This window comes from Amyelois transitella, chromosome 14 (genome assembly GCF_032362555.1).
Source record: "Amyelois transitella isolate CPQ chromosome 14, ilAmyTran1.1, whole genome shotgun sequence".
Lineage (NCBI taxonomy): Eukaryota > Metazoa > Arthropoda > Insecta > Lepidoptera > Pyralidae > Amyelois > Amyelois transitella.
The window spans coordinates 7,731,167-7,757,855 of NC_083517.1; the positions used below are offsets into that span (position 1 = coordinate 7,731,167).

General features: G+C 36.8%; 2 protein-coding genes across 8 annotated transcripts; one reads left to right on the forward strand and one right to left on the reverse strand.

Moving 5' to 3' along the window:
• Nucleotides 1-325: 325 nt before the first annotated feature.
• On the reverse strand, nt 326-3,696 carry LOC106132315 (cysteine and histidine-rich domain-containing protein morgana). Its single transcript, XM_013331681.2, has 6 exons — nt 3,493-3,696; nt 3,271-3,407; nt 2,820-3,019; nt 2,368-2,584; nt 1,840-2,034; nt 326-708 (listed from the first exon to the last, which is right to left on the reverse strand). The coding sequence occupies exons 1-6, from the start codon at nt 3,569-3,571 to the stop codon at nt 490-492; spliced, it is 1,047 nt and encodes a 348-aa protein (XP_013187135.1). The 5' UTR covers nt 3,572-3,696; the 3' UTR covers nt 326-489.
• Nucleotides 2,992-26,448, forward strand: LOC106132267 (protein numb). 7 transcript variants are annotated; one of them, XM_060947879.1, is made up of 8 exons: nt 13,616-13,723; nt 14,202-14,493; nt 18,003-18,278; nt 19,329-19,480; nt 21,023-21,234; nt 22,268-22,451; nt 23,087-23,219; nt 23,813-26,448. In XM_060947879.1, exons 2-8 carry the CDS (start codon nt 14,413-14,415, stop codon nt 24,089-24,091), a joined length of 1,317 nt encoding a protein of 438 aa, XP_060803862.1. In that variant the 5' UTR covers nt 13,616-13,723; nt 14,202-14,412; the 3' UTR covers nt 24,092-26,448. The 7 variants fall into 7 exon arrangements, with proteins under 7 accessions (XP_060803867.1, XP_060803864.1, XP_060803862.1 ...); XM_060947884.1 differs by lacking the exons at nt 13,616-13,723; nt 14,202-14,493 and adding an exon at nt 2,992-3,119; XM_060947881.1 differs by lacking the exons at nt 13,616-13,723; nt 14,202-14,493 and adding an exon at nt 4,133-4,608.
• Nucleotides 26,449-26,689: the final 241 nt, after the last annotated feature.

The following is a 26,689-nucleotide window of genomic DNA, read 5'->3' on the forward strand; positions in this document are numbered from 1 at the left end:
TAGTCAAGAGATCTAGTCATTGTAAAGTTGTATATAGTTTTATTAATAACTAGTCATTTAATTAAATGTGTAACTATTATTAAAGTACCTTACCTGAGGTACTCTTAAGTTTTTTGTTATTAAGCATTTATTTAAGTAAATAGAAACAAGTGCAAGAAAATGGAAATATTGGAACAAACCGTTATTACTGTATTTGCTGTTGCAATGACACCTTAACATTTTTATCATTTCTAAAATAACTATTTTGATTTTTGAAATAAATTACCACTGTCGTATAACACAGTTGTGAACCTGTGTTTAAAGTTTGAAAATAAAAACATTAAACATTGTGAAAAGCACATTTTATTTGCATAATCATAGTGTACGTTATCACTACACCCTGTCTGTTATAGACAATACTGTTGCACAACAACAAGAAATATAGTGCTTTAAAAAATTGTACAAAAGTTATACATTTTCTATTTGAACAGAAATAAATATTTATTATCTTCAATTTGTAACATGAACTTTTCCGATGGCTTCAACCGCTGAGAGATCCACGGAATCATCGTCTTGCGACTGTATCTGCGGCTTGTTGTCAGATTCCTCCTTTTTCGGCTCCGACCTCGGAAAGTCGAGTTTGCTCCACGCGCCGGGCTCTGCTTTCTTTAATTTGATTTCCACTTTAGACGGTGTCATGGATGCACTGCTCTGTTCTACACTTATTATCTAAAAGCCGAAAACAGATTTTATGATGAAACAAAACATTATGATGTAAAACAAACCATGTATTTACAACATGTGATACATACAAATCCTATTCTATTCTAATTGGACCACTCTATTTCAATCTGGTTTAGAATCATATTATTAGATTCGTATTCGTATATCCTAAGTATATGTTATTATAATGCATTTATATGTTTCATATAGGTATATATTCTGTCTGCATTGTATCAAGTTTAAACATTAATTTATCTTGCTCTGCGCCAACGTCAATCTCCTGTTTGGTTTCCTTTCACCCAAAGGTTGAAAGAAATACATGAGCGATATAGGTGAGTCCGCCTTTGTACCATCTCTGTCTGTTTTGTATGTTTTACTCTTATGGTGCAATAAAGAGTTTTATCTATTTACTGGCTCAGTGAGTTTAGATGGAAGTTGCTTCGTAAGTTACCTGACTAAGCTACTTCAAGACCATGTTTAATTCTTGACCTAACCCTGAGCCCTCTCTAGGGAGGAGGCAACCTGAATAAACACTAAATAAAAAAATTAAAAATATGTCAGGTATTAAAAATACTACTACATTATACTTTATTTGAACAGAAATATAAATAGACTGTCAAAAACTGTAATGTCAGTTTATTATTGGCAGACCATGCATGCTTTGTTAGTTTTATTCTTGAGTAAAACAGAATAACTAAATATCTTTCTGTACATGTAAAAGGACGTAAATAAATGGCCAAAGAAGAATCCTAAAGACAAGCAAAGTCAGACAAGCTTTGAAAACCGAGAGCAAAAACTGGTTAAACTTCAATTTCTAAGCAAAATCTGAAAATACTTAGAATCAGGAATAGAAAGAGTTTAAATAAATGTGCCATGTGGCACGGCACCAAAAGAAAAAATAATAGGACTACTCCATCCCTTACCCATGGATGTCGTAAAAGGCGACTAAGGGATTGGCTTATAAACTTGGGATTCATGTTTTAGGCGATGGGTTAGCACCGTTTCACTATTTGAATCACAATTCTATCATTGAGCTAAACAGCTGAACATGGCCTTTTACTCTTTTCAAGGCTGTTGACTCTGTCTACCCTGCAAGGGATATAGATTTATATATGTTTAAATAAATAGTTTACTCACTCCTCTCAATTCCAGATCTATTTCAAAGACTGCATCGCCTTCTTCCTTAAAAACCAGCTTGGTGTTCAACCGGATAGGGTTCAGCTTGACGAAGCTGGAGATAGGGTCGTACTTCTTGGCGTACACACTGACAATCACGTGCTCAGGCGTTTGGTGCCAATCCCAGCGACATTTCACTGTTCCGGCTGCAGTGCTCTGAAAGTTATAAGAATCTAAAATAAATAACCATTTCTCCGGTTCCTGTGGAAATTTCAAGCAAAAAGACTGTTTCCTATTTGTGTTTTGTTCAAATTTCGTCAAAACTGGTCCAGCACTTTTTTAGTTTTTTTTTTACCAAAAATATACAAAATTACAAATCTTTTCTTTATTATATTAGTTGGGATTTGAAAGAAAAAGTGGAGGGGGAGGATGACTTTTAACCGCCTTCAAAAAAGATTTCCCATTGTTGTTGTTTATAAACCAATTAGAATGAAAACAACTTTATCTTTTTATGGCCTTAATAAGTTTCATCTTATCACATGAAATTACCTCTTTAGTCCATTTGTGATAACCAGTAGTACATCCCGGCTGATTAAGGAAGGTGTTGAAGTCAGTGGTTCTTTTCTGACAGCAGGACCAGAACTTGAGACCCTCATGGAATATCGGGCAGCCGGGGTGGTAGGTGCACACTGAATCATTTGACTGAGGACCCTCATAGGATACATTACAACCACCATTTTTACATGTTGTGCCCACAGATATAGTGCTATAATTAGAATAATAAGATAATATACATTCTGTTCAAATCCTTTGGGTAGAGAATAGTTTTCTGTTTTGGCTAAGAAGCTTGTATGAAATAAGAATAGTAATTAATAAATAACTGAAATGATATATCCCAAACTAACCAAACTTTTACTAGTTATTCAAGTAAGTACACTCTATAATTTCTAGAACATTGCCAATTAACTGAAAAAACATAACCAAAAAAAATAAAATATTACCCATCATCAGCAGAGGCTTCTTTTTGTTTGGTTTTTTGAACCATTTCTTTCAAAGAGTCTGCAATCCTTGCATCTAGCTCAACCAGGGGGGACTCAAACGGTGGCCTGGGTAACTGGGGTGCTACTGGCGCTCGAACTACAATCACTTCCTTCTCTTGCAGATCTTTGTCCAATGCTTTCTTTTCTGGCTCTGGCGGTTTCTATATAATTAAAACAATAAAACTTTCAACCATTACATAAAAGAGGACAATAGGGGTACACTCAGTAAAAGTACCTACCATGATTGATTGATTATATTAGGTAAGTACTAAGTTTATAAGCAATCATAAAGCCAATGTCCATTAGGCATTATACCTACTTAAAATACTGTTTAATAACTTTATGACCAAGAATTCTGATAGATTGAGAAAGCAACTACCTTAAACAACAAACTTAAAGATAGGAGACCTACCACATTTGAATGTTTGGATAATGTACAGCCTTTAATATTTAAAAACTCTGTAAAATCCACACTCTTCTTATTGCAACAAGACCACCCCTTGTAAGCATCGTGGAAGACGGGGGAGCCCGGGTGGTGGCAGCATTCATCTGATAAAAATATGCAGTATTTATAAAATTTAAGCAAATGGAAAGAAAGGGGGAACATGAACGATAAATCTAGAAATTTCTTTACCTTTATCATTATTTTTGGGATCAAACTGTTTACCGCAACCGCGGTTGTAGCATTGAATTAAATTGATACTTTCTGGCATTTCACACAATTAAATTATGTCTTATTCTTACTAAATCAATCAAAAGAAGGAAATTTTATTAATAAAAAGAAGCAAGATTCGTTCGTTTCGATTTCTGATATATCTGAGATTTTGTGACAGCGAGTGACAGAGACAGTTCATGTCCATCTGTCATCTATACTAGTATTACAAAACTGAAGAGTTTATTTGTTTGAATTGCGCTAATCTCAGGAACTACAGGTTCGAATTGTAAAAAATTTAATTTTGCGTTGAATAGACCATTTATTAAGGAAAGCTTTAGGCTATATAACATCACGCTGCAACTATAAGGAGCAAAGAAATAAGAGAATATGTGAAAAAATCGGGGAAAATTATTCATCCTTGAGAGCTTTATGCCCAAAATAACTATACCACGCAGACGAAGTTGCGGGCACAACTAGTCATAGAAAAAGCCTCAATCATAATGTCTAAATGAAGAATGCTTACGAAAATTGAATTGAATCACCTTGCACTTGGGATTTTGCGCCGTCTCTGCCACTGTCTATTTCATCCATAAGGGACAGTGACACATTTCATTTAAATTTGTTCGTGCTGTCAGTTTCGTTTCAACAAAATTACCTAGTAGGTAAATTTTTGGAAAAATCAGAATCGAAAAAATACACATCAATTGATTTTCGCAGTTTTGTGATTTGTTCTAACAAACACAAGTTCGCAACACAATGTATATAAATATCTAACTTGTCATTATTATGTATTACATTGATTCTCGGAGCTTTTACACTGCTAGCTATAAATAAGGCAAATAGGCAGTGCGTGGTGGAATCTCGGTGGGTTGTGCTAAAATATCGCTCTTAAGTTTGCCAAATACTTACCATTAGAAATATAAATGGAGAATATTGATACTTTAAACAAAAAAACTGTATAAGTCATAAATAGAGAGATACCATATCTACTAGTACACTAAAGTATCGGAAACCAAGTGAGATACCATTTAAAAAATTATCTTTACTTACATAATGTTCCTGTAGAGAATTGTTTTCGCCGGACTTTTATGACTGGTAAGTACAAGAATATTAAATATTATTATTGAGAAATCATATAGGAATCTTATGAGAAACCCATCTGACAGCTGTGCTTTTTATACTCAACTTTGACATTTATCATAACTTTACGTTAAATAATATAATTAACGAATTTAATAATTTATGTATTTTCCTAATTGTATTTCAAGATCTGAATCAATGGCACAACCAATGCACCCTGAAACTAGAAGAAATTCTCTTCCTGGAAGAAAATAGACAAATAATATAACAGATGTTTTAAATAAAACTGCATCTTGAAGCTGATGAAACAATTATTATTTTATTAATTGTAGGATTTACATTTGACACTAATTCAACATATCTATATCAATTTTCATATTTTTTTCCTAAATCTGACCTATTTAAATTAAAGGAATTTTTGATTAATGGAAAGCTAAAGTGTCGTGTGGTTCCTGGCACCAATACAAAAAAGAATAGGACCACTCCATCTCTTTCCCATGGATGTCGTAAAAGGCGACTAAGGGATAGGCTTACAACCTTGGGATTCTTTTTTAGGCGATGAGCTAGCAACCTGTCACTATTTGAATCTCAATTCTATCATTAAGTTAAATAGCTGAATGTGGCCATCCAGTCTTTTCAAGACTGTTGGCTCTGTCTACCCCGGAAGGGATGGGATATAGACGTGACCATATGTATGTATGGAAAGCTAAATCAAAAATTCCTAAGGCTCGACAGAGAGAAGAGGAAGCAGCCCATGGCAAGGCTTTAGTTAAAATGACAGCCACTTCATTTTCAGTGCCGATAGATTCTATTGTTAAAAAAAAATTCTGCCACTAGTTTTCACACATAAAAGTAGTGTGTATTCTAATATGTTTAGTTTGAATTTAGAACTCAGGAAAGTGGGTTGATTGAATCGCTGCTTCATTTTCAACACGTAACCTTGGAGTCTCCAGTATTGTGGTTAACTCTTGGATGATCCTTGTTAGTTAAACCAGCTCTCTTCAGTGGTTGAGATACCTACTCACGCATGATGTTGACTCATCCATGGCAATCTTACTGACGAACTTAACATTTTTGATCATGTATACACATCCAGTTGCCTAAATGAGCAGATATTCCAATAATGTTTTCCCACACCACAATTGGATTGCAATCTGATGTTGCAATTGCTACACAGTCACAGTTGTTAACCACCTCTTCCGTTTATGTCCATATTGAAAGAAGATTGACTAAGCAAATATACAAGGAGAGGAAAAGTCGGAGTGGGGAGGCCAAGGTAAACATATCTTGATGAAATTAAGGACGTCCTGGCAAAGGGTCAGGTCAAGAGTATCCAAAACCGCCTTGCATCAAGAGAGTTATGAATGTGGATGAAGCAAAGAAGTATGCAGAGATCACAATCTCTGCATACTTCTTGCCATAGCAAGTAGAAAGATGTAGTCTCTGCCTATCCCTCCGGGAAAAAAGCGTGATAAAATCATGCTTATGTATTATATGTATGTATGTATATTTTAAATCTTTTTAAAAGCGCTACAGCTGCCGTGACTTGCAAAGTGTCCATCTCCTCGCCATCGCTCGTCGTAATCGTTACTGTATGAGTCGAGAATGAACAGGGTCGCCCTCTCGTAACAATTCTCGTGCGAGAATGTACAGCCGCTATAATATACTAACTCATTAACGTCGCCCACCTTTTTGTTACTCATCTAATTTGTGAAATAAACAGTTCGTACCTAAGCCGACCAATGTTGTTACTTCCAATTCCCATGTGACTTCTACTTTCTTTTACGGAGTTTCTATTTAACCTCATGTTATTTTTAACAAACGACAATAATTTCTTACTTGTGAACTGTGAGAGCGACTGACAAAGATTTCACAATGGGTAGGCATGAAATGAAGAAAACGGCACCCACTCTTCACCTTCCCACTACTTGCAAAATGCGATTACTAAATATAGCTACATATCGAAAGTAAGAGCTATAAAAAAATATTATAAACTAGTGATGTGCTTATTCTCATTGTTTACAGTTATGTATATATACTATCTGATCTGCTGAAAAAGTTTAAAGGCGGTGTTAATTGTCTGAAATGAAAAAGAAATGATAATATCTAGCTGTTGTGTGATTTGTAGAAATCAGTAACTTTTTCCCTGAGCTAGGATATATCACAGACATAGTTCCGTATTAATTACTGTGCAATAAATACTAAATGAGGGTCCACTTGAATTTATGTATAATCTAGTTTATTTTTATGTTGACAAACCAAATATATAAACCCATACGATAAACACTTCGCTGCATCATCTAATGAACAGTTGCAAATGTATTGTGTCAATGATTATATCAAGTGTTTCTCACTGTTTTCTTGTCAATTCATTCATCCTAATACTCGAAAGATCATCGTTCCTGGCCTTGAACAATCACAGAGTGTCGAAACTTTCAACTGGTGTGAATCAGAGTGTGTTGGTATTTCACGTTTGCACGCCTGAAATAGTCAGTGCAGTGCGGTAATTAGCGACGTTTGGTTCGCGATTCCTCTACCAAGTTGGCATGTTATCCACAGCTTGATTAATTTTAGGTCGTAACACTTGTTGATACAGTAAAAGTGCATTGTTGACGTTCATCATTTTCAAAGTGAATCCATTCTCGGACGTGTTTTGTCTAATAACGATTTCTTCGATATCAAACTCATTTGAGTTGATATGGTGCCAAAGTTCCTTCCCTATCCCTTCTCAGCTTTACACTGCTATATTTCGTAATTTGGGTGAGTATAGAAGTTATTGCTTTAACATTTTATAATACTTACGCACAGTAAGTCTGCAGGTATTTTTTTAAAAGGGTGTTTAATACATTCGTTGACGCTATAGTACTATGGTACAGTTCCATAATGGAACTATTGATAATAATTTTATCACTATTTATGTGCCGAGTTCACGTATTGAAGGGAGCTCCAAAGTTCCACGCGAATCTGTTAAATAAGAAAACTGTTTTCGGACTCGTACCGTTATCAAATTCTGCCTACTTAGGATAAAAATGTTAATCATTGCTTTTATCAAAAAAAAAAAAATCACAAAAAAATAAAGAGGTACGTAAGAAGAAAAACAATATCGTTTCGTCTGTTCTGTTTTATTTCAAATTTAAGATTCAAAGTATCTTCTCATCCATTTTTACCATAATTTACATAGGTACTTTGCAAAGGTAAAATTTTAACGTGCAATTTAACGCTAGATTTATTTTATTAAGCCATTTATTTAGAATAAGAATTAATAAATTATGGATTATGTAAAAGTAGCTAAGTAATGTCCGCGACTTCGTACGTGTAAAACCCTGGGTCCCAATTCCCATGGGTATGTTTAAACTTACCACACCAGGTACTTCCCTAGAAACATATGCCACAATTCTTAAGGCTGGGATGTAGATGATTGTTGCCTGTCACCGTTTCCGTTCCGTTCATTCCCTTATACAATTTAGTTTATTAGTTTAAAAGCTTTGTTGTTAGTATTCTCCTTCTTCCTGGCTATAGTCCCGTTTGCATCCTCACCACTCTAGAGAAGAGCTCGGGGTAAGGTCTTGACCATGGATCCTGGATGGGTAAGTCAGGTGTTTAGACGAAGCGACTAACGTAAGACCTCCTTAACCTTTTCAGGACAACCTAATCCGTATTGGATCATATGGTTACACATCCAGTTGCCTGAATGTGCAGGTTGCCCCACGATGTTTTCTCTCACCGTAAGAGTAGTAGTTTGCTTTACTTTGGTGTTAGTTTTTTTATTAGGGCTTTATTATTGTTACTGCATTGCGTTAAGACTTTTTATATAGTAAACACTATAGAACTGAGGAAGTTTTAAAGAACCTTGTAAACTTTAATGTAAAACCAGTTTAACAACTTATGAATTCAAAAACGATATCGAGACTACAAACTATCCCTTAATCATAAAGTGCAATATAACACCTTAAATTTAATTAATATTTAAGGCGTTCGCGTTGCACGATTATTAATGCAAGCAAACGGAATAGATGTCATTCTGTGACCACGGTCGTTCAAGTCGAAATGTCAGAAAAAAAAATTTAGTTTGCGTTAATTCACAGTTGCATACTTTTATATAATTAAAGATTGAAGTCACAAAGAGCCTTGTTCGTTTTATTGGATGTATATAAAAAGATATACGCATAATATTTTACAAAAAAATAAATTACGATAAATGAGATCAGTTATTACTTTTAAGTATCAATGTACAACTTAAATTCTATGTATACTAACCCTAGTTTAGCGACACCGTGCCATAAATACTTCTACAAGATAACACAATTACAATGTGATTGCAAAGTAATCTACGTCTTCGGATAATTTAATTACCGAATCACTCATTGTGCTAATCACGACCAGTTCTTTCTGATTCACTCACGGTATTTGTCTCGGATAATGTCCGCCACTATGTCTCTCGGGAGCATGGTGGCCCTGGCCGTCTTGGTGAGCGCCGCCTTGGAGCTCCGACCGGGTCGTCTGCTGAAGTACACGTACACGTTGTACACGAGCTGCCTCGTGTCCGCTGGCAGCTCCACCCTCGACTCCTCGCCGGTCTCTCCAACCCTTCCGTTGTACAACCTTCGCCAACTAAACATCGTCCAAGCTGTCATGGCTTCGTCCCCGTATTGCGCCGTTTTGTTACAATTTGATTCGAAGTCGCAATGGTAAATAGCCCTTATATTATTTAATTCTCAATAAGGAGATCTATTTTAACTTTTCAGTCAACAATATTTTTCAGATAACGTTATTATTTGTTTTTTAAACAGTTCACTTTGAATGCGTTCTATTGTAAAGAAGTTCTTCAACTGGTGCTGTAATGGTTTCTGAAGACTGCTTGCGAATCTGGTCACACGTCCATGACATCCGCTGTGTAGCGGACGTGACCACAATTCTGTGAACCTCAGTAACTATACAGTAAAACGGTCAGTAACGCTCACTTATCATGCAAACTGGTGTTCGAATTTGTCAACCTTGGCCAGAGATAGTCTTGTAGCCGTTATAAAAAACAATAAATTATTTTTATTTCTTCGAACAGTGGTTGGCAACATTTAAAGCTAACATTCTTATGGTAATTTCTCAGGCAATTTTCTACGAGTATATACCTACTTGCTCAGCTGATGATTTCCTTTTGAATCGAATGTTAGCGAAAAAACTGTTTTCATGTTGTCTCTTTACATGGGTATAAAATGGTAGGGTTTGTATATAAATAAATATATATATATATATATTTATTTATATACAAACCCTACCATTTTATACCCATGTATATATATATATATATATATATATATATATATATATATATATATATATATATATATATATATATATATATATATATATATATATATATATATATATATATATATATATATTTATTTATATACAAACCCTACCATTTTATACCCATGTAAAGAGACAACATGAAAACAGTTTTTTCGCTAACATTCGATTCAAAAGGAAATCATCAGCTGAGCTATATATATATATATATATATATGGGTATAAAATGGTAGGGTTTGCTGAAAAGAAGAGAAAGTGATAAAAAAAACATACAAGGTTTTTTTTGTGTTTTGTAGTGCAAAACACGTAGACACATCATGTTTCAGGTTGGCAACCCCTGTTACCACCATATACGCTGATGTTACTTAGTCATTTACCGTTCGCTCCAACGATATTGATTTTGTAATGTTAAAAATAAATTTTAATCACAGTACATTCTATAGAAGTTAGTCTCCTTATTGATTTCTAGATTCAGCAAGGTTATTTTAAATTTTCCGTTGCAAAATAAAGTTGTCTCAAAGTTCTTTCGGAACTGCATATTGACACATCATCTTGGATTTGTTCTTCCTGACTGGGGTCTCTTCTGTGACTGACAGTAGAGGGAGTATCAGGCATTACACTGTCGGGTTCTAACAAAGTGGAAGAGGAACAATAAGCAATTATTTAAGTGTTAAACAATTCATAAACACATAAAATAAATGAATGATAAACACAAGAAACAATAGTACAAAGGTTCTGCTTATTTCTAAAGAAATCTCTCCCAGACCCAAGACAGGACATATTACTGACTATTTTGCCTTAATCCATTCTATATATGTAATATAAATTTGTGAAATTCCACAAATTCGTAAAGTGCTGAGTATCTACTAACTGCAATGCAATCTGAAGCTGAAGTGCTCTGAAATTTCCAGTTTTTTTTTTTTATGAGAATTGTTAACAGTATCTGCCTGGCAGTAGGTATAACTGTCCGGCGGAAGTCGGCACAGTGCTGACAATAGTATGGCACAATTTTACGGTGGCCAACATTGGTGTCACTGTACTCAATTACGATTGTTTTTGCTCGTAGATTTTCGGTTATTTAGGAAATGAGATTCATAACGAACTGATTAAAAATGTTATAGTCTTTCCGAAATGTCATTTTGTAGCGGCAAAAGGGATACGACACACAAGGACAGAACACATTCAACGTCAAAATTGTCCATGGGATCTGCATCTCCGTTAGTGGCAAGTGGGATAGTCTTTGCCATTTAATTTTATACATACGTACTCATAAAATCAAGCCTCTTTCCCAGAGGGGTGGGTAAGTGTCTAAATCTTGATGGCGTGATTTAATGTATGTATATGTCTCCGGAAAAAAATAAGAACCGCGAGTTTAAAAACTTTTAAGGATACCTAACGAGAGATGAATTGATGAAAAAATGTGTAAGTACGTGAGATAATACTCTTACGTACACATTTTTTCATATTCAAATTCCATAAACTTACGGATATCCATTCGTAAGATTCTAAATGGTTAGTAATTTGTATTTAAACTTCTGTGATCAAAATTTATCCCCGTGCCGCTTTGTCGCGGGAAGAGGTATTCATTCCAAATACCTCGCATTCAACCATCCTAGCGACATCCCCCAGGTAGCTCGTATATTTGTGTAAATCAGTCTTCATCAATCGTTACGTATTTGTTGCATCGTTAAAGAAAAAACATACATTGGCGTCCTTGCATCCGTAGTTATTATCCATGTCAATGAGGTTTTGGTGACTCATACTAACTGAATCGAGTCATATTCTGTCTCTCGCAGACTATCACATTATGTAGTTTATTTAAACGTGAATGTGGAATTCCATTCTAATCAGAATTAATGACGTCTTTTATATAATGACTCCTTTTATCTAATATACTTGACATTGGTTTATTATATTAAAAAAAAAACCATATAATATGTAACTGTGCACCTGCACCTATTATACTACCCCAGGGTAAACATAGTATACTTTTTAGTTCTGCCTGATTTAATTTTAGAGTGCCTACTTTGTTCACCTTGGAATGAGTTCACCGAGGTGACGTGAAAATAGGCCACATTTTTATACATGTAGGCGATGTTTTTTTGATAATTGTTTGTTGTATCATACTTAGATTCTTAACATTTTTGGTTTAGAAATTCTCAATTATTTACTTTAGTCTTTTTTTTTCACTTTATGAAGATCAGGTTTTTCAAAAACTTTTTTACGAGGCTAAGTTAACACGAGACATTCCCAACTATGCCGAACTTTCACCTCAAAAAATTTGGAAGATACTTATTTATGTAGGTTAACAACTTCACTAGATTAGCGGGATATTTTAAATCAAAATTTTAAGTTTTCGTAACAGACAACATCAGCTGGTAGTTTATTATTTATGTTGGTACAATTAAATGTTTCTTTTTGTTAATTATTATGAATTTTTGCAATTTGATGCAATATAAAATTATTATGTTGGTTCATGTAAAATGTGCACGGGCCCATAGGGGGTCGTTAGAAGGCGTTCATGGCGCCGAAGCCAGTTCTAAAGTGAGATGGCTGCATCTATGGAGATCTGTCCCTTCATGAACCATTGGGATATGGTTCATCAAGGGACAGCCCTCCACAGCTGGCAAACTATTGCCAGGGAGGGATTTACTTAGTCTGGGTCATGCGGATGGGATGCTAGTGGATCGGAGTGCTGAGCTATTGAGTAAGATTCTCTGACTGACATAGCTTCAAAAATCTCTCACATAATTCTGAACAGGCAGATGGTGAATTGGCATTCCATTGGCAATACACCAGCCTGTGGGCACCCTAATAAGCCATCAAGCTCAACACGTTATAAGCAGTATAAGATGCCGAAAGGTGCAGCCTCGGTTACACGAGCACAGAGGTATGAGCCCGTGCTGGTTTTCCCACTTTTACGCCATTACGTGCAACACTTCCATCCTGAAGTATTGGATCTGCTCTTGTGATTCCACTCTGGTCGGCCAGCCAAAGCCAGCCAGAGGAGGGGATAGTATTTCTAAAGGAAACCCTTCCACAGAGACGATGCTGTCGTCACGCCTTTATTATTTTTTTTTTCATTTAGTATCTTAAAAGATGTAAATATTTCCAATATTAAAAATAAATAATCAAGAGATATATTCATTAGAAGTACTCGTAGTATCATAATCGAAGTATGTACTTTGGATCAAAAGAAAGCATGTGTGCAAGCGAATAAGTTAGCTCATTTTGCACCTGCCTCCGGGTTTCTTTTAGCTCGCACGTGCGGATCCAGATGTTGTATGTGATGCAGATGCCTTTAAATCTGTTTATTTCTCAAAAAAATATTTTTATTTAACTACAACAATTTTATGGTCCAAGGTCAAAGACGGATAACAAATAGTTTTAGCCCTGTACCTAAATGATAACAATCTATAGCAAAATACCATGTGATATGATATGATATATATACATTACCTTTAAATTTATTTCGAAGAATAGGTTTTTTCCTAAAATAAATATGTTCACATTAAGGCTTAAAATCAAGTTTAAATTGTAAAGCTTAAAGGTCTGTTGCTCTACTGATGATCTCACCAGTCGTCAATCTTGACAATGCAAAGGACCGGTCGGACGCGGGGCGAGGTACGGGACGAGACGGGGACTCCGCACCGTGCAGGGTTTGTGCGATTCACGTCGCATGCCACAGGCCCCAGTCAGTACGACAGTTGTTCGCTTCAAGCGCGGCGCGCGCGCATCCCGTGCTAAAACTTCTACATTCCTTCACTTAAATCTAGTCAAAATGTAGTGTTGTGTTTCATGTTTTTCTGAAAAATTTAAAAGCGTGGGTGAAAATTTCAAAAAATTGAGTCACTTTTGTGAATCGTTAAACGATACGGTCCAAAGAACAATGCTGTGGGAAAAAATAACGTACAGCTGGCATCGTCGTTCGTTCCCAGCTACCTATCTAACCTCTCTCCCCCCTCGGGCCGGGTGCCGGGTTCATTGCGCCTCTCCGAGTTTATTCATCGTTTGTGGGAAAAGTTGACCCCTGTTTTATAAAATATTCTTAACAAACAATTCACACGAAATGTTTCGATCACATCAGCATCACAAAATTATATGTCCAAATATGCCACAGATTTTTGATTTTCCTCATTGTTTGAAGCTGATGAACAAGTAATTTAATTTAGGTATATGTTTTTATACGCAATTCTCCAAGGTTGTTTCATTAAGAGGAACAAAATTATTTATTCTGAGCTTTGTCATGTTTGTTGAGTTTCAACATTGTCGAAATTATTATCTTATTGTATTACGGATAGTGTACGTAACGTGTATATCAGGATAGGACAAATACGCTAGTATTGGGCAATGCGTACTCGTGAAGTTGTGGGACATGAATGAAATTGTGCAACGGACGTTATGCTTAAATTCAATCGTGACAGATATACTCAGTGTTTTGACGTGGAACAGTGAGTAATTATTGTTTAGTGAGTGTAGTGTTTTCTATTAGTGCCTAATTCGGATTTCATCATGGGAAATCAAGGCTCGTCACCTCACGAGCCTCTGGATCGTGCCCAAGCCGCACAAAACGCTGCCACAGACCTAAAAATGGTGCGATACTTATTTAACTACAATGCTCAATTATTTAAGTATTCAATATTGCATAAACACTGAATCAATGAATAACCATTATCTCGGTTGACGCAAGCTAGCTAGCGTCAATTTTTTTTTTCATAGGTACTCGATCATGATCCTCTTCTGGAAGCATTACTATAATGTGATTAGGGTTCCCTACATATTTATCGAAATTATATCAAATAATCAACGGCTTCCTACTCAGATAGGAAGCCGTTGATTATTATTAAAATTATGTGATGTGTGAGGTTAACACTACAATAATAGGCAATTTCACGGAGATTTAGATGTTACATGCTGTCATTTAATCCATAATCTATTATACATTAGGTACCTATCATAATTAGCTTCATGATTATTTTATGAATGTAAAGTCTTTTTTCTTGCCCTAAAATTTTTATCGTCAAAAGTCCGTTATTTAAACTAACAATGGTCACTCTATTATAAACTAGTAATTTTATGTTTTATTTAAGTATATTTTTTGTACAATTGGTAATTATAATAAAAATATATATAGGTACCCCATTTAAATATAATTTACTAGCTTTTGCCTGCAATTCTGTTTGCGTTCTTATTTACTCCATCGAGGTGTCAATTCAGGGACTCCGCTGACAACTTTCAAAATTCCTCGGAATTTTAATTGATATGTATTATTCACAGACTTCAATCTTCAACTTAAATCTCCAGCAGTTTTAATTCCAGTGCCCTTATTACATTTTGATGATCTAGCAATGCATTCGATTTCTGTTTGATTTGGTAATATAATTATGTGAATCATTCAGATGAGCCGTTTAGGAAAATCGAGATCTTTAAGTAACACCGTTATAAGGTGTGGCACGGGAATGAATACCTAAATAGATATATTTATTTGGAATGACACTTATACTGCGCATAGAATATTTGCAATGCAAGTAGAATAGCTTATTTATTATAGTGTGATCGTGAGTTGATTTCTTTTATTTCATTGAATTTGATATTATACCCTAAGCCAATTGTTTACCTACATACTACCTATTGTGCCTGTAAAAGATAATTTAATAAATAAATATACATTAATAAATTGAAGGGCAAATCATAACACCACTTGTACATCTGTGACGAGAGGAGATTTTATTCCCACATCCCATAAAGAATAGTGGTTCAAGAGGGCGTAAAATATCCCTACTCTTCTGTTTTGTATTATCACTAGTACTGGCTGGCGTTATTATTCGTTAAACATGTCGTTTTGAAACATAACAAATAAAAATAGCATTAGTTGGAACTACTTGTGTACAGTTGAGGGTACAGTACGGTTCCTGTGATAATCATATGCTTTGTTTATAAAATCCGCATAATGTGTACTCAGCCTGTGCAACCAGGCGTGTCATGATTCACGAACGTCACGGACTCGCGGTCTATTCACACTGAACGGGATGGAGGTGCAAGTTTGATAATACATCCAAGAAAAACAAATTTTTCTTTCTAATATTATTATCCCAACTACACCAAAATAGATTAAAATATTTTATTTGCATGATTTACATAAATTAATAGCTATTCTAATGAATGTTATTCGAGTTAGAGTTAATAAAACAACTTAAAAAGTTAAAATATAGTACATTTTACCTTATGGGCCTGATTCCGCTCAGTGTGAATCATGCGGCATGCATGCCTCAACGCACAGGAAATTAATTTGCGAACACGTCACGTTACTCCTATTGATTTCAAAGCAGATAATGCAGGAAGCTAATCACAACAAAACAATGCTGTTCGCTTTAGTTTCATAATGTAATAATAATGTTTCATCTAGCAGGCAGATAACCGGTATCTTCTTCTTTCATCTTAACATTTTGTCTGGTTAGGTCACGGGATGTGTCCAGGCCTGGTATCAACATTTCCCATAACTGGAGGCCCGCCACAGCTTCACCCGTGGTTGGTACTTACATAGCCTATTTAAACCCCACGGATAAAGTTTTAACGCAGAAGGAATTTTCATGTACGGTTCAGTACAAACAAACAATCAAAGTGACAAACTTTACCTCATTATAATTAGTAAAGATTAAACTTGTTTTTTTTAATAAAGTGAATGTACGAACATTTTTATTCAAGAGTCTAGAATTTGCACTCGCTTTACAAGATATGTTCCTTGTAATGAAATCTGTTTTAAAGCCTGGACCATCATATGGAAATGGTGTCTTGGCAAAAGTTGTTCAGTCTGAGGAACCTGCCTGATTTCTCTAGATATTGTTAAACCAATTCTACCAATTACCGCATCTTATCTTGCTTATTTTATTAACTGATCCAATAAATGGAGTACCTAACCTATCAACATGCAGAATCGGCCTACAAATAGTTCGTTCTCATTATTCCTCTTGCCAAAGTAGTAAACAACCCTCTCCTCAGAACCCTCCACGCTCTTTCTCCATTCTGCCGCTTTTATCTAAAATACTAGAGCATCAAGTACATCAATTGCCTAGTCAATTTAAGGCACGTCTACAACCGCCCTAAATTATAATATAATAAAAAATAAATCGATAATTAGCTCTTGTTTTCATATTTTATTATACACTTTGCTATAAATAACCGCCTTGGTTGAAGCTATTTTCTTTGAAGTACATAGGAGCTTTAAGTGAAGTGTGATACATTTCATTAAGGCCAGTGCTTGGGTCTGTGTCGCCAATAAATTTAAATTTTTTGCATTTTCATTTCTTGGTTGGTATTTTTTTTTAATCTCTAAACTTATGTGTGTTTCTATTTATATAAATTTGAAATTGTTCTATTTGCATTATATGGAAGAATTTGTATTAAGCAATAATGTATTTTAAATAACAATAAGTAAATATATCTACTTATCTTATCACTTGGTTATCATCATATCAAATTACCACTAGGTGTCTTGTAGAACGGTTGCTCTTCATAGTTAGTTTTAAATTTATTAATGAAGTGATTACTGAAGTGAAGTCCATTTGAATGACTAATTATATTTGTAAATTGGTTTAAGTATTCAAATATTTTGCTAATTTGCATTTAGGGTAAATGTTATTTGAAGGAATCAATTTATTATGTGAGTAATCAATAACCTCTGTTATTGCAATTTAGAAAGACAAGAATATGTATGATTCCAGTGGTTCATTAAATTTCTATTCAATTTTCTAAAAATTACTGTGTGGTGATTATTTTGCGGAAGAACTGAGTGTTTTTGTTTATCTGTGTTTCTTTTCCATATAAACTATTATATTGTAAATTAAAATACTGTAAAATTGTACCGAACCATTTCACATCTCCTGTGGATATCGTATGAGAGAGGCAATATGGGGTTCAGACCCTAACCACCTAGTGCGTTAAAATTATAAGGAGGTTAGTGTCAGGCAACCAGCCGTCCGGTGTTAATTCGAATTGCACTATTTGATCTTATCTTTACGAATTATCAGTGGGCACAAAAATGATTTCGACAGTACCATAATAATAATTCTATTCTGTGCTCAAGACAATGTTTCGTGTTTCAGAAATCGTCAGTCCGAAGTTCGTTGAGGCGGGCTCGCGCGGGCGCCGCGCTCTCGCCGCCGCGCGCGGGCATGGAGCGGCTGCGGCGGTCGTTCCGCGAGTCCTTCCGCCGGCGCAAGGGCTCGCCGCCCGAGTCCGCTCGCCCGCACCAATGGCACGCGGACGAGGCCGCCGTCCGCGCCGGCACGTGCACCTTCCCCGTCAAATACCTGGGCTGCGTGGAAGTCTTCGAGTCCAGGGGCATGCAAGTTTGTGAGGAGGCGCTCAAGGTTTTAAGGGTCAGTACTTAAATAACACATACATACACATGTACAGTACATACATAAATCACGACCCATTACCGGAGGGGTTTGCAGAGACTCTACGCTTTCCACTTGCCACGATCCCTGCATACTTACTACTTTCACTTCAAAAATACACCTTGGATTCAAAACGTTGACATCACAACTACCGTAATTCAGTTCTGCACATGACGCACTAGTATTAGCGTTGCCAAGTAACGCTCTTGAAAAACTTTAACCTCTATTAGGTTTACATGCAAGGTTAGTGACGTCATTCCTTCGCCACGCTACTTTGTGTGTAAGTACACAAGTTACAACGACCATCAAGTATATACACCGTTATCACAATGCTACACATGATATTGACATTTTGTTTGTGAATTTTCATTCATAAGTATGAATGGTAGGTCAAACACCGCTATTTGAATATATCGTTTGAAGGTGTTAATGTAGTTACAAAATATTTGTGGCATGAAATGGCTAATAAGTAGATAGGTACGTATCTATTTACTTTCAAATAAAACAGAGACAATTGTAATCAATACGTTGTGGGCGTTGCGATCTTTCCAGTAGACAATGAATTAATGATTGAAATAAGGTTGTGTGGGTAGATTAGTGGCCTATAAAATAAGGTATTTTAGTCTAATGGGTCTTGGCGAAATAACTATGGATACACCAAGTTGTAAGCTTGCATCGCGGCTCAATTACAAAAGAACTTGTGAATTTGAATTGAACTATGAATAATGTCAAAATCGCTAATACTGAACATTTAAACTGGATAAATGCGGGTGCGCCAGGCAATAGAATAATGATACATTTTGAGAGCTGAGTATATTACTTGAAATAATGTTAACTGAGGGATGAATTATTATCATATTGTTGTAAGTCGCCTTTTCGTACCTACGTAGTAAAACACAAAAAACTCATCATTAAGAGTATTGCTACACGTATTTTGGATTTAAAAAGTGCTGTAAGCTGTGTATTTACTTAAGATATTTTATTTTGTTTAAGTGTCCAGTTTGTGTACTATATTTGTAAATCTTCCAGAATTCTCGTCGGAGGCCAGTCCGCGCCGTGCTGCACGTGAGCGGGGATGGGCTGCGGGTGGTGGAAGAGGAGACTAAGGGACTCATCGTGGATCAGACCATCGAGAAGGTGTCCTTCTGCGCGCCCGACAGGAACCACGAGCGGGGCTTTAGGTACACATTATATTTAAGCCTACAATTTATGCCCATAAATTTCGCACAATTCTAGAAAGGACTATCTGTATAATAGACTAGCTGTGCCCGCGACTTCGTCCGCGTGGAATAGTTATTTTGGGCATCAGGCGGTCACGCGTATTAGAAAGAACGCTGGTTCGCCATATTAAATGTTTCGCTGCAAATTGCTTATAACGACTATATCTCAAAACCTATTCGTCTGATTTATATACTGTAGATGGCAATTTTAGTCTACATGAAAAGCCGAAAGTAATAAACATATTTATTTGGATAAGGATTAATACTGAATTAAAGGAAATTGATTTCAAAATAACTTATGTTTATAATGAACAAATAATCTTAAAAAATGAACATAAAAGTGGTTATTGTAAGTAAACCTTAAGAGATAGATATATGCTCTCGCGGACTTTTTTGTGGCAAAAAATGAGTACTTCACATCTTTAGTACATTGTTTTACTATATCTTTGTTGGTTTGCGTAGCGTTCGCGTGGAAAGCTCGCAGATGGCCGACTCATTCAACTTTCACCTGCATTGTTGACGTTTCCCGTAGGAAATCCGGGATAAAATGTAGCCTATAGCCTTCCTCGATAAAAAGACTATCTAACAGTGAAAGAATTATTCAAATCGGTTCAGTAGTTTCTGAGATTAGCGCGTTTAAACAAACAAACAAACAAAACAAACTCTTCAGCTTTATAATATTAGTATAGATATATATTCTTCTACTTCCTTCTTGCGTGAGCCCTGGTTGCTTTTCACCATTCAGTAGGGAAGTTAACTTTGTAGATGATCAAAGTTACACAGTTGCCTGAATGTGCAAGTTTTCTAATGATGTTATTCCTCATCGGCTGTCATTCAAATTAATCTAAATAACTATTTATATGTATCCATATGAGCATTAATTGCGCAAGAAATATCTAATTCACGATACTCTGTTTACTTTAACCGCGTGTCCCCATTTGTTAGGCATGTACACATGTGCAACAAGGCCGGTTTGTGTCGGCCTAGTACGAGTACGTCGGCCGCCGACGCGTTGTTTGGATTGAGACAAGATTTAAGCAAAGACGAAATTTCTATGTTTAACATTGACAAATTTATGATTTTCTCTTTGCATATCATTGTGACGAGTTATATTGATGAAGCATATTTTTTTTCCCCAATACACTGTAGAAACAGCTGGTAAGATGTTAACAACAGTACCAGAAGTGATTGACTCCAAAAAAAAATCCAATTATTTTCTTACTCGGTCAATAGAGTGATGAATGTGAATGAAGCAAAATAACTACGTGAAGATCGTAGCAAGTTGAAAAGTATAGTCTCCATCTACCCCTCTGGGGTTTTATGTATACTTAGTGCAACAGCAATATGGGTTAGGTTCCCCTGCAAAGTTAGCGAAGGTCAAACGGGAGACGCTCCGTGTTAAAATCTTACGCAATCCAGGATCGTGGTCAAAAGCCGCAACCCGAGCGGGATTAACCCCAGGAGGAAGAAGTTGTCTATTAACGAGTATTTTGTCGTGCGCAGTTACATCTGCCGCGACGGGACGACGCGCCGCTGGATGTGCCACGGGTTCCTGGCGGCGCGCGACAGCGGCGAGCGGCTGTCGCACGCGGTGGGCTGCGCGTTCGCCGCCTGCCTCGAGCGCAAGCAGCGCCGCGACAAGGAGTGCGCCGTCTCCATGAGCATCGACGCCGCCTGCCACGCCTTCACGCGGCAGGGCTCCTTCCGCAAGTCCGGTACGTGACATATAATTAATTATCTCACTGTTGGCTTTGTGTGAGTTTGGATCTGCCAAATTCACAGAGTTCCTAAGCAAGTGTCATAAGTAGTAACGAAAGAGCACACTTCTTTTTACGATCCATGTCGCGCCGCAATTCAAAAGACTTGCAAATATTTCTGACATAATAAAACTCTTTCCGTTCAATACGATTTCCCTTTCGTTACGTTTGGCATCCAAGTAGGTAGCTATTTACTCTAGTTTTTATCTATACGTTGAAGGTTATCCGTAAGATGGCACATTGCCAACCAGACGATTGTCTAGGTCACAGATTCTATTATGTCTCAGGCGATAGAAATGTGACCGACTTGTGCTCAATGTCAAAGGCATTTGTTTATTGGACAATCGAAACAATTTGCAAGATCGGAGAATTGGACATTGGCGGCTATTATACTATGATTATTTGTAAGACGCGCAGTAGATTCGTTAGTCACAATTTATTGCTTTTTTTGCGGTAAAAGTAGTATTTCTTCAATGTCATATTTTTTTTATTAACCCCCGACGGAAAAGAGTGGTGTTATTTTTATTATCGAAATTGGTTGAATGCGTTGCCTTTCACTGATTTTACAAATAGGTTATGCAATATGAATGGGTTTTCCTGAATACAAATCGGACACAAAAACAAAACGATCTTTACTTGTTATGTAGTTGGTTCTTATATTGTCGTGTCGGATCGTAGTTAGGTCGGAGCAAAGACCACATGGACGATGCTGACATAACATAAGATGTCCAGCATGCGGTCATGCGGTCCATTGAAAAAATTGTTTTGGAGCAGTACTTAAAAAAATATTACTTTACTCGGGTTGGTCCTCTCCTTTCTGGAAAGAAGCTTGATGCCGGCCGAGATTAATATCACGGAATAAGTAAGTAAAATTACACGAAGTGAAACCCCTTTGCCTTCCACAATACTGCAGAGGAACTTAACACAGTAGATCAAAGCTTTACATCAAGTTTGAACCGCAAGATCAGAAAAAATGGTCGTTTGTTTGCAGGCGTAATTAGCCGGCGGGTGTCTGAAGCGGACGCGGCGCCGCTGTCTCCCCCGGCGGCCGCGCCGCAGCCGGCGCCGGCGCCCCGCGCGGGACACAATCCGTTCGCGGTGGAGCGCCCGCACGCCGCGCCGCATCTGCTGGAGCGACAGGGCTCCTTCAGGGGGTTCGCGCATCTCAACAACAGGTTAGTACACAATGCCACATTTTTACTAGCTTCCCTGAGCGATTTAGGTAAGTTGAGTCAGGCCAATAAAATACCAGAATCCGTTTAAAAAAAAAGCGGCATGTATCAGGCCTTCGTTGAAGAGCTTTCGCCTTTTTTTTTCAAAAAAAAGGTAGTAATTTTTTTAGTGTCAAGTAAAAAGAAGAGGCTGATCGATCGGAACACTTACTATAGGCGTTTACGTTTTTTGTTGAGGTGATGATTTTTACGGAAACTAGAACGTAGGCGGAACAAAACTTGATAAAGATTAAAAAAAAAAATTTTTAATGACGTCTTTATCCCTTGCGGGGTAGACAAAGCCAACAGTCTTGTGAAGACTGATAGGCCACGTTTAGCTGTTTGGCTTTAAGATAGAATTGAGATTCAAATAGTGACAGGTTGCTAGCCCATCGCCTAAAAGAAGAATCCCAAGTTTATAAGCCTACCCCTTAGTCGCCTTTTACGACATCCATGGGAAAGAGATGGAGTGGTCCTATTCTTTTTTCTATTGGTGCCGGGAACCACACGGCAAATGACGATAATACTTAAATAAATACATAAAAACTTCAATAGAAATGCAGTTTGCCCTAATGGATCCCTGCAACGTTTTGTTCCAGTTCCCCGTTCAAGCGCCAGATGTCGCTGCGCATCAGCGAGCTGCCGTCCAACCTGGAGCGCACGCGCGCCGGCCTGGCGTCGCCCGCCGGCCGCGCGCCGCTCGCCGCGCAGCCCGATGTCGCCCCGGCTGAGGTATACTATACTTTAATACTTTCATTTCAATATCATAAAGAAAAAAGCTTTATACTTTTGTGTGTAACGATTTATTCTTGGTGCTGGTTAGCGAGTTTTAATAGTTATTTGTAAAAAACATATCGGCGAATTCCGGCGAACAACCGTTGTTTACATGCGTAAATTTTAGGTCAACACAAAATTTTATAAAATAAGCAGTTTATTGTAAGCGTTAAAATACTTGTAATTAGGTAATAATAATATAGAACCGAAAAGCCTGGTCTGTTCCACTTGTCTCATTGAGTTGTCCACGGCCACATTCAGCTGTATCGGCTTAATAGATGGAATTGAGTTGAGATTCATGTATTTTCCCAAGCTTATATAGTCTTTTAGTAGTCGCTTTTTACGATATTCATTGTGGAAGGTGTCAGAAAAGATACTTATGAAGTGTCTTCAATATTTTTAAGTGCCGAGAACCACACTGACCTATCTTATGTAAAATATTCAAGTAGTATGTAAATGGGAAATAAAGATTTTTTTATGCCAATATTTATAAAGATTTACCGGAATATTTTTGAGTCGGTCGTGACTAACTTAGTGATTACAAATCGCAGGCGAGCACAACGTCGTCCCTGGCGGAGGACCCCGTGTCGGCGATGTGCCAGCAGCTGTCGCTGGGGCTGCGCGCGCTGGCGGAGGAGCCGCTGCCGGCGCGCGAGGCGGTGCCGCTGTCGCCGCTGCCGCGCGCCGCCGCGCTGCCGCACCCCGACGCCTGGCTGGGCCGCGTGGCGCGCGCGCCGCCGCTGGCCAGCGCCGGCCGCGCCGCCACGCTGGCCGGCCTCGAGCGCAGCACCAACCCCTTCCTGCCCGACCCGGTGCCGGCGCACGACTAGACCGCCGCCGGCCCGCAGCTGTCCCAGCTAACGATCGAACTCTTGTCACGGATACATACAGAGGAAACATTATCTCTTCACCACCGATATGCCGAGGTCTATCCGTTCAATAAACAAGGTCTGTGCTGCGCGCTGAATATGATGACCGCGCAGTTGAAATGGTGGCACACGCTAATAGGATGAGGGATATCCCGTAGCTGATTACTGCATTATTTCGCATGAAAGATGAAACTTATCATGATGGATTGTCCTGAAACCCGAGCCACCCAAAATTAAACCAGCACCACCTCTTCTTCAGCTCACAACTATCACAAAATGCGTATTGTAAAATTTACACTAAACATTTAATAAAAAGCGCGCGCGCATTCACCTCATCGAATTCCTATAATTTATATAAATCCTAAGTCTGTGGCACATTAGTACCAACAAAAAAGATTCATTCGATTGATTCGATTGACTGGCTTCATAAAACATTTATGTAATACTTAGAGCCATTATTAGAGATAACTGACAAGTCTGTTTGGTCTTATTCATCAGTAAGTTTGGACATAGTGATGCATAACATAAATAAGGCATAAACTGTGAATAATTATTTTTGGGATAGTTTATGAAATGAAGATACGATTATATCTGCAACTGCCGTTTTTACTTGCCGTTACATTTTATCGTTGTAGTTGTATCTTTACAAAACTGTTTTTTATAATGGGACATTTTTTGAATTAATGTGCGTTCAAATATTGAACATTATAAATGTTCCCTATACTGTTTCATCCATTCTATGCCAACACTAACTGTGCTTGAATGAGTGTGGTGCGATAATCTAGTGGCAAAGGACATAATTAACCAGTGTAATAATGGTGGCATTGAATGGGAGTTTTCTGAATGAATGAATATGAATTAAGGGTTTCGGACTGATTGTTAACAAATGGATGCTTATATACTCTAGAAATGTATATTTTATTGAAATTCCTGTGACACAATGAAAGGAAACTATTTATTGACAAATGTACTTAATATTCTATGTTATTGGACTGTGATGCTTAGTGGCATAAAAACGACTTTGCTTTTTGAAGTAATCTTCACAGCGGCGATAAGAATCGCGTTGTGATCAAGTATCAATATTGTCAGATGTTATCTTGTGCACTGCAGATGTATTACTTATAGCAGAGTAAATATTTAAAATTAAATCGTCGCACCGAGCTTCTGCCTTGCACTACTATGTATCGTGTGTGTATGAAACTTTGTTATATATAAAAGTTTACTATTCGTCCATACAGTATTAAATCTGATCGAGCGCACTGTCCAAGTGATGTGTACAAGTAAAAACAATGCAGTATTTTATTGATAACGTAAATTGTACTATAGGGGTTTTGGATACATTTTCTTTTTTGTATATAATTGTAAATTATGTAGGATGTTTACCACTGAACCACACGTGGATCTGTTTCTTTTTTACTTTTTTAATTACGTAGGAATCAATAGTGTGAATCGAACAAACATTTATATAATTTTTTATTAAGTAATTTCAATAGTGAAATTCGTGTAGGTACTTACGTGTTGTCTTGGTTAGTTTTATTGCTTAAAAATATTTTTGTTATTGGTTTATTTTCTATTATATTATAATTTTGTTGAGACTAGCGTCCTTGCCTGGAGTTAGACTGACTTTCATATCCATTACTGGATACAATTTTAATTTCAAATGTAAATGGCAGCTGACTTATATATGATTGATATCGTAATAATATTTGACTTTGACCGCACCGCAGTAATATAATTGTCCACCTGGCTCTGTACATTCCATTCAGTTATTAATGAACCCAACGTAGTAGTTGCATGGATGGGCAAACGCATATCACTAGCTAGCCTTCCATAAGGTATATACGCACTTGTACTTACGATTTGTAACAATTTACTTAAATGTAGTAGTACTTATCCAACACTTAAGAAAATTAGACAGTTTTGAGGATATCCATATATATTTGCCGTATCCTAAAAGTAACGAAATCTCAATTTCGACCACGTAATAATTAACAATGCACACAATTTTACATGCACCTTTATTTTGTGAATGTGTAATAAATGTTACATACAAAGTACATACACAATTTAGACCATAGCGTATCGTATCGAGTAATTTATTTATCTCCGATCCAAATTAAAGTCTATTTTTACTAAGCTTGTTGGAATGTTATCTTTGGGTCAGAATGTACTTAAAATTCATGTTACGAATTCGTTGATGTTATACTGTTTGCAATACAGTAAGTTTATCATGTGTAAATATCAACGCATATGTATGTAGATATTTAGAATGCAAAAGTTCAAATATTATAAAAAATAAATATTATGTTTAGTTGAAATAGTTTTTTTTCTTCCCTCATCATATTGTTGGTGTGGTCTTATGTGTATACTGCAACTCCCCCTAACTTTAGAATTAATTCGAAATCATTTTAGTTTGTTATTGATTTATTCCTTAACTAGCTGTTGCCCGCGACCTGACCCGAAAAAAGTTCACATGGTTCACTGACAATCTCAGTTGAAAACATAAAGCTTACTCCTGGATATCCTCTTCGATAGAGGGAAGAAACGTTGTTTTTTTTT

Excerpts from the sequence above, each read along its gene's own strand:
- LOC106132315 (XM_013331681.2), bottom strand. The coding sequence starts at position 3,571 with ATGCCAGAAAGTATCAATTTAATTCAATGCTACAACCGCGGTTGCGGT. Across the intron at positions 3,020-3,270 it reads TATCCAAACATTCAAATGTG|AAACCGCCAGAGCCAGAAAA; the intron begins GTAGGTCTCCTA and ends TTAATTATATAG. Across the intron at positions 709-1,839 it reads TAGATCTGGAATTGAGAGGA|ATAATAAGTGTAGAACAGAG; the intron begins GTGAGTAAACTA and ends TTCGGCTTTTAG.
- LOC106132267 (XM_060947879.1), top strand. The coding sequence starts at position 14,413 with ATGGGAAATCAAGGCTCGTCACCTCACGAGCCTCTGGATCGTGCCCAA. Across the intron at positions 21,235-22,267 it reads GGGCTCCTTCCGCAAGTCCG|GCGTAATTAGCCGGCGGGTG; the intron begins GTACGTGACATA and ends GTTTGTTTGCAG. Across the intron at positions 22,452-23,086 it reads TTCGCGCATCTCAACAACAG|TTCCCCGTTCAAGCGCCAGA; the intron begins GTTAGTACACAA and ends GTTTTGTTCCAG.